This window comes from Vicia villosa, unplaced genomic scaffold (assembly GCF_029867415.1).
Source record: "Vicia villosa cultivar HV-30 ecotype Madison, WI unplaced genomic scaffold, Vvil1.0 ctg.000004F_1_1_1, whole genome shotgun sequence".
NCBI classification, from domain to species: Eukaryota; Viridiplantae; Streptophyta; class Magnoliopsida; order Fabales; family Fabaceae; genus Vicia; species Vicia villosa.
Window position 1 is genome coordinate 1,402,935 of NW_026704934.1, and position 8,677 is coordinate 1,411,611.

Here is an 8,677-nt window from a genome sequence, read left to right on the forward strand (position 1 = left end):
GTCATTATCCTCCAAGAAGCAATTCATTCTATGCATAACTCTATAAAAAAAAAGGTTACATGTTGTGTCGTCTAAGTCGTTCTATGCAAATTCCAATTAATTAGCATAACCCCTTTATAAACAAAAATTTGTTTTCTTCACTCAAATCATTATGTTTTTCAAACTCTAATAAAAGTTATTCAAAACTAATTTCAACTAAAGGTTTTAATTCTAAGGTCTATTCACCCCTATAAACCTTTGAATACTCCATATTCTTGCCCAACAAAGCTGACCCTCTTTCACCTATCTCTTTATTATGTGCATGGAATTCTTGTCGCAGACAGTCATCCGGGAAGTCGATGAAGGCCATTAGAAACCCGTTAGATTATCTTGTAATGGACCCCTCTATCACATATATTTTTTACTGATGATTTTCTTCTTTTTGTGAATATTTTGGCTCCTTGAAAGGATTATTTATGATATCTTGAATCGTTTTGTCATGTTTTATGATCTTAAAGTGAATGTTGTTAAATTAAAGGTGTTCTTTTTCGCTACTACTAAGAGGAATAAAATGGATTTAATTATCTCCAACACAGGTATCTAGTGAACTCTTACTATAGAGAAGTACTTGTATTTTTCTATGTTGCATGGTCGTCTTCGATACAAGGACTTTGAGTTTCTAGAGAAGAAAATCAGTAAGAGGTTAGAATATTGACAACTTAAATTGTTAAACAAGATTGATCATTGAACTCTAGTTAGGTATGTCCTGAACCCAATTATTATATGCAAGTGGTTTGATCACTTCAGCCAACTTATGATTTTATTGATAGGATGACAATGATTTTTTTGTGAAATGGTAATTCAAACTCTAGGGTGTATTTGTTTCAAGATTACAAAAATTATTCCTTGGAATGGTATTCCCAAAATTATTATCCAAACTTGTGTTTGGTAAGAATTTAGTTTTCCAGGAATAATTATAAATTTGTTTAATTTAAAATTATAAAAAAAAATAGTAAATGTGAGTGATAGGGGAAAGTTAGAGTCGGTTGAACTTATTCCCGTAGAAATGTTATATTCTCACCCTTTAAATCTTGGAATAAGAATAAAAAAATATGTACAAATAAAAATCCAGAAAATAAAAAATTCTTGGAATATTTTTTTAAAACTTGAATTAAACATAAGGGTGTGTTTGATAGATGTGAAAGAAAAAAAATATCTTGAAATAAATAATACCCAAAAATATAAGTTAGTCAGAAAATTTTAACTATTTATTCTCATGTCTAAGAGTGAGAATTATACATTCCCATGAAAATAAAAAATAATCAACTCAAACTACCCATTTTCATATCATTTCAACACATTATTGTGTATTTTTAAAAATTTTAAATTATAAATAAAATAAAATTCAAAATTATTCCTTGAAATCTTAATTATTTACCAAACAAATTGATAGAATAAAACTCCTGGAATTAGCATTCAGAATAACATTCCTAAAATTGTAATTTAAATCCGTCAAACAAATACACCATAAAAATTTTGCATTCTCATAATCAGGAATAACACTCGTAACTCTTGAAACAAACACACCCTTATCCTTCTCGTGGCTGGAATAAAATTAGTCAAGTTGAAATCATCACTCTCCCACTAAATCATTTTTTTTCCTTTCCCACTCTTAAAAAAATATATAGGTTCAAATTAATAAATCAACCAATTTGTTACAATACTGATTATGACATATTTACCAATTTATAAGACTCAAAGACTTCGGATTGATGCTTACAATTTTGAAAATTTATTTTACATTCACTTAATAAAATGAAGTTAATTACTGTTCACCAAAGCATAAAAAGATAAAATCATGTAAAGAGCATAAAATGCCATCTCTTTTCTACAAGTCCTAATAAATATTTTTGTTCTGTTCATTTGGATGAACAGATTTATTGGATGAACTACTGACATCATTGTCTTTATGGAACTGTATATATACACAATAATATAACAATTTCGCAATGCAATACAATGGCAAGACTCGAGCTTCTCGATCCCTCACAGAAGAAGCAAAATAAGATCATTTTATATTGAGACCCAAAAGGTATTATTATTTGTGATTTATGAAAAGTAAAGCCACAAAAACATTCAGCTAACGTAACCCAGCTTTCCATGATCTTCAACAAGATCACACATTCTATCCTATTCTTTCCGACCAAATCAATATACAAAGATACTGCGCCCACAATATATACAATCACAGCCATAACCAGTGTGATTGAATTCTTGAATGCAAAAGAACTGAATCCTGCAGAAACATGTAGGTTTTTGTGTAAGGTACACTGACATCACAAGCATTAAAAGATACTCCAATTTGAATAAAAGATAGCAAGAGATTTATTTAAATGCCGGATCAAAGCTTAGTATCTATTGTATGTTGCTGAAAGTGATATTAAGAGAAATAGCAATGCTACAATACCTGCAGTTTTCTTCATAATAAGCTTGCACTGAGTAGTCCAACAGCCCTTTCTCTCCCAAAGGAATCATCGCCAAATTCTTCATTTGTTGAATTTTCTTGGCATAACTCTCGAGTAGGGTTCAAGTCAAGAGTCTCCCAAGCCATTGAATTGTCCTCACAAACATTGCCTTCTAGAGCAGCAGGATTGACATCAACATGATCCTCTGCATTCAGCCTTGTATCATTAGACATAAGTTGGACTGATCCCTTATCATCTTCAATGCATGGCGGATCCACATTGAGATCAGAGCACAAATCATATCCATTTTGCTCTTCAGTCCCATTACAAGCAACAGTTACTGGTGCCTGGTCAGATTGATCGGCAGCATCTTTTTTCTGCCTCTTCCATTTCTTTGTGGATGACGTGCCATCATCCTCGAAATCTTCTTCTTCTCTTTCTCTATGTAAATAAACCCACAGTTTCTTCTCCCCATCAAATTGCACACAAGGATCCCGTTCATAATGCAATCTATCCAAAGCTCCACTAACAACTTGGTTAATTTGTGAATCAGTGACATCTTCAACAACGTATTGAGAATCTCGAATTAATGTACAAACATCTGCTCTAGTACCAGTACTTCCAGGCAACCTAGCAGCTGCATCTCGCACAAGACAGAGAATTGTAACATGTGGTGGGCGATCACGTTTCAACATAAAATGGTCTCTGGCTTTGGATGTTGGCTTCCCACCGCATCTTCTCAAAGGAGCCACAATAGACTTTTTACCATCAGCTGCAGTATATGAGAAAGCTCTGTCGGGAATTGAGTACCTGAGAAGTTCCTCCTTGCGAAAATAAGCCCTCACTTCCTCTGAACTTGGCTTTATGGTGTGGAGACTCTTTTGAGCCCTCAGGTCTCTAAACCTTTCCTTCTCATCCAGATTGATTTGCATCAATTCCAAGGGTGGTGCAGGGAGACTTCCTATTTGCTGAAGAGTATCCTGACCACATTTCAACCAATTGGCAAAGGAATCGACCAACTTGACGAGCATCTTATGAGGAAGGCCCCAAGCTTCAGGAGATGCCACCTCCTCAATGGTACCACGGTCAGATGAATTTTGTAAAACTGGGCCAGTCCATGACCAACTTCTGGTAGATTTTTCATAAATTGCTAGTACCTTCCAACCCTTTGCTCCTAAAGGTGCCGTTTTGGAAGAAAATATCTTTAGAACACCTCTGACCAAATCCTGCAATGGCTCTTGTGTCTCAAGAATACAGGGATCGCCAGGGTTCGATCTCACACGATTGACAATCACCTGAACAGTAAGAGATGGCACATTTACTTGGTCAGAAGCTTCACCATTGGCAGCCACCTTATCACTAGAAATAACACCGTTGAGACTGTCTTCCTGCACTTTATTCTGCTGTTCTATAGGTTTCCCTGCCTCCAAACTTTCTTCTGCAGGTGGACTAAGCATTGCCATGCGGACTGCAGAAAGAAGATGCATTATAGAAAATGAAAATCCAGTATGGACAGTAGGTGTGATCAAAATAAATGGCTTTTTCTGTGGCTTGATTTCCAGTTCCATGTCTGCTGTCCCTGTATCAGTAACAAGCAGTTCAGGATTTTCCATTTCAGAAATAACCATATCAGCGCCTGTTTTTTTCTTTGACTTTTTTTTCATAGAAAAAGAAGGCAAGTCATCAGTTTTGGGAGGATTGCTTGACAGAAGATTGGCATCTTCATCTCTTCCAACAGAATCTGCTGCACCATGCTTCATTTTTCGCTTCTTCATTGTTGAGTTACAACCAAGTAATGGTGCGTCAGATCTTTCATTATGCTCATCCTTATACGCAACATTTTTCTGCCCTTTTCTCCAAGACCTGCCATGTCCAACTCCATTTTCATCCCCTAGCAACCGATTCTCAAGTGATTCATCCTCATCATTGCCATAATCATGTAAATATTTTGACCTCAAAATAGAATGATCAAGGCCAGTTCTCCCTTTCATCCTATACTCAGCAGCATATGCAATTGATGATGGCACATCAAACCTTTCAACAGGTTCCCCTCGCATTTGTTCATTCTTGCTTTTATATAATTGTCTCCAGTCATCATGACCACCATTTAGCATATCTGATCCTGAGGGATAGTTCTCTTCAATGAATTTACCAGCAGGGTTACGCAAAGGACCGCCATTGAGTATTTTATTCTTCTGCTTTGAATTTTTTGAAAGGTAATTCTCTGCTCCATGCATGCTCCCCTGCTCTGCAAAGCTGCCTTTCTTTTTAGATTGTGTTATAACGTGTGCCTTCATATCTGTCTTACCAAATTTGGCCTTCTTAGGATCTAGATGAGACTTCAATGATTTTGTCAGAGAACCAGCAACTGTACCAACAGGGTAAGTAAATTTTCTCTGCAATAAAGGATTGTTATCATCGTCATCATCCAACTGTTCTGATGAATCTGATTCAGTTTCTTCACTTCTTAGGAGAATATGGCTAGCCCTCAAAGACTTCATATCTTTTACTCCATTCTGTACAAAATTCCCTCTAATCTTCTCTTGCAATGATTTTGTTCTAAAGTCGGAGGATAGAAGCCTATCGCTGACCTGTGGTGAGGAAGACCTATAAGCTGTATAACTGAGATCAGGAGAATCTCTATCTGCTTTTCGTTTGTTGCTTTTTAGATTCCAATCATCATATTTATGTACTGAATCTGTACCAAATTCCTGTCCTGGTGCTTTGTTGCCAAAAAGATCATCATGGTATGGTGAGTCAATCATATCAACTTTATGTGATGTCTTTGACCCCCTTGATCTTGACTTCGCCTGAACACTGCCTACAAATTCTTGAACATTTTCAGCATACTTTCCCTTGCTAGGAAAATCATGTGAACCTCTCTTAGAAGGGGGGGTTGCCGTGGACAACTGCATATCAGAGAATTGGTTTGGATTTCTTGGGTATCCATCCAGATCAGTCTTTGAAGACATAGACAGACCCATCAAATTGCCACCCTCTATTTCATCACCTCGAAGAAAGTCGTGCCTCTTTCCCCCTCTCAGGGCACCAGATTTGTCCATCAGGCTGCCACGGAATGCATTGCGATCTCGATGGACATTTACTCCAAATGACATATCCTCATTGTATTCATTCCGCAACGGATCCCTCGTTCTGTGGATTGACCCCACGTCATATCCAGTTGACTTCATATGTTGAGAACGAGCAAAAGCTGAACCATTAAGTCTGGGGTTCAAATCCAAACCATGGTAGACAGAAGACGAGTGACCTGTTGGGTCCTTTGCTGAATGAGACTTTGAAGCAGCCAACTTGAGTATACCCCTAGGGTTTTGCTTGCTAGACTTCTCCTGTTCCATAACCATTGATTGCTCTCGTGGATGGAATTCTAAACCTGAACCCACACCATGGAAAGGAAATTGACCTAATTTCTGGGCATTTTTCTTTTCCTTGTTCTTCCTACTCCACATACCTTCACCAGATTGTTCATCTGAAGAATCAGCCTCCAAATCTTCCATCTTCTCACACATCAAACTCTTTTGACTGGTCATAATATTCAGGACACGGAGCCTTTCTTCAATACTGTATCCTCTGCAGTTGAGCCAAGCATCTCTTATCTGACAAAGATTGCTAATCATGTTGTTATGATGCTTCCTCAACAAATGATAATGCTGCCGCTTCTGAACGAAATTCAAACCCTCCCTGTATAGAGCAACTCTCGGCTCACACAGACCACCTTTCAGCATATCAAACAACTTCTTAACTGGACTCCCAAATTGAAAGTTACAACCAGTAAAAAGCTCTTTCAAAGTCTGAACAAAATTCTCTTGGTCCATATCAGGAAGATACTTCGCAAGTTCAAACCTCTCCTCCTCACTCAAACAATCATTCCACACATCCACCGAAAGTATATCCTCGAGCCCCGAAAGATCGTAAAGTTCCAACGGAATACTGCACGTCTGATTCCCAATCTGACAAAACTCACCTCCAGTCTCACCCAATTCAAGCAAATCAAAATCATCCGACCCCGCCCCAGAATCAGCATCATCAAACTCATCATCATCTTCATCAGATTCATTCACCGAGTTCCGCCGCTGAACATCCTCCTCATCCCCACTAGACATAGTCTCTTTACTCAAAGGCGAACACTCAGAATCAATCCTCGACACCTTAAAACTGTTCTTCTCAATTGCCATCAAACATAACAACACCAAACTGCCGCCAAAAAGCGCGTTTGGAAACCCAATTCAAAAAATTCAAACCCCAATCAAACAGATCTCAATCTCAATCTCAATCCAAACCCTAACAAAAACAATACCAAAATCAAAACACAATTAAAAAAAAACCCTAACAAATCTAAACATGCTCAATCTAAGAAAAACAACAATAATAGTAACAATTAAACACGCGATTTTTTTTATAAAAATATATAAAAAAAAACGAAAAGGAATGAATTCGAACGAAAAATACCTCAATCGAAGTAACGATGATAAAATCGGAGGAGGAATCAGGAAGTAGCGAGAACCATGAAACGGTTTCGTAACGCGGCGGAGAGCGATGAAGAATGAAGAATGAAAAACGGAAACCCTAAAAGGGTGAAAAATTGATTATATAGTGAAAGAGAAAAGAAAAGGGGGTGAGAAACAGAAAAAGAAGGTGGGGAGGGTATGAAGAAGACGAAGGTGACGTGGGAAGAGATGGACCGTGTGATTGGATTTGAGAAAGGGAGAGAGTGAAAAGACGAAAAAGGCCACCGCAAATAACAGGGATGAATTGAACGCAATGCAGAGAGAGAGAGGTAACAAAAAAGTGAGAAAAAAAGGGTTGGAAGACGAGAGATAGAAGGTGAGTGAGTCTAGAACTGAGTCGTGAAAGCGAGTGACACGAGTTATTAGTGAGGCCGTTGTGACTCGGCTATAGTGAGTTTTGTTTATGACCGTTGGATCTGACGCGTCATTTAACTTAACCACTAGTAAAATCCTGGAGAGGGGATAGTGGATTCCGCTTAGCAAACGGCGTCGTTTTAGGTGTTTTGTTTTAATTAAATATTTTTTTTTGGTATTTTTTCTTATAAATTGGTGAAACCGAATGGGGGAATTGCATAATGTTATTGTACGGTTAGTGATACGGTCGGTGACAACATGTAACTTAACTCGTTAAGATTTTTCTTCACCTTCAACTCAAGTACTTAAAATTAGAATTAAAATATTCATTTTCCAGTGGAAAAGTATTAGGGTGTGTTTGTTTCAAGGTTAGAAAAATTATTCCTTAGAATGATATTCCCAGGATTAATATTCTTTGGAATATTATTCCAACTTATGTGTTTGGTAAGAATTTTGTTTTCTAGAAATAATGATAACATTTGTTTAATTTAAAAATATTAAAAAATAAAAAATAATAATAAATGTGAGTGATAGTGGGAAGTTAAAGTTGGTTGAACTTATTCCCATGGGAATATTATATTCCCACTATTTAAGCCTTGGAATAAAAATAAAAAAAATCATGTCTAACTAAGAATCCTGGGAATAAAAAATGCCTTGGAATAATATTTTAAAACTTGAATCAAACATGGGAATGTTGCATTCCGCCATATTCCTGAGAATCTTTTTTACAACCTTGAAACAAACACACCCTTATAGTCGAGAATCTGTATTCCAATAAAGCACAAAAATTATACTAATAAATTTATTTAATAGTCTAGATTTAATAGAAATAGAAATGAAAACGATTATATATTTTCATAGACAATCTTGTTTCATCATTGTGCTTGTCTATGCAACTATCCTCTCCGTCGTTTAAAAAATAATTGTATCATCAATATCAGAATTTTAATGGTTAAATTTCACAAAGTTCAAATTTTGCTTTATGAATAAATTTAGTTTTCTCAAATCAAATTAAAAGATTAATTAAAAAAACTCAAAAGATACATACTAAAAATAATTTTTATTGTTTTTCATTGTTATTGAAGAGAAAACTATTATTTTTACTGTAACTTTTGTACAAATACTTTTCAATCTTTTAATTTTGAATGCTCTTACCATAAAAAAAATATTTACCCTATTTTTGTTCTCTCACCTATCATACGAGTTGCCTAAAATCTCTCTTGTTTTCGTAGATGTATCTTCAAAAAACACGTTTTTTTTTGTTTAATGTTGTTTTGTTCTGTAGATGTACATACGAAAGCTTTCATAGATGCATCTATGAAAGCATTTGATGTTATATTCGCGTTAGACTCT

General features: G+C 36.0%; 1 protein-coding gene across 1 annotated transcript; it reads right to left on the reverse strand.

Moving 5' to 3' along the window:
* Nucleotides 1–1,863: 1,863 nt before the first annotated feature.
* Nucleotides 1,864–7,317, reverse strand: LOC131621439 (uncharacterized). The gene is made up of 3 exons (XM_058892489.1): nucleotides 6,912–7,317; nucleotides 2,447–6,743; nucleotides 1,864–2,275 (listed from the first exon to the last, which is right to left on the reverse strand). Exon 2 carries the CDS (start codon nucleotides 6,635–6,637, stop codon nucleotides 2,459–2,461), a length of 4,179 nt encoding a protein of 1,392 aa, XP_058748472.1. The 5' UTR covers nucleotides 6,638–6,743; nucleotides 6,912–7,317; the 3' UTR covers nucleotides 1,864–2,275; nucleotides 2,447–2,458.
* Nucleotides 7,318–8,677: the final 1,360 nt, after the last annotated feature.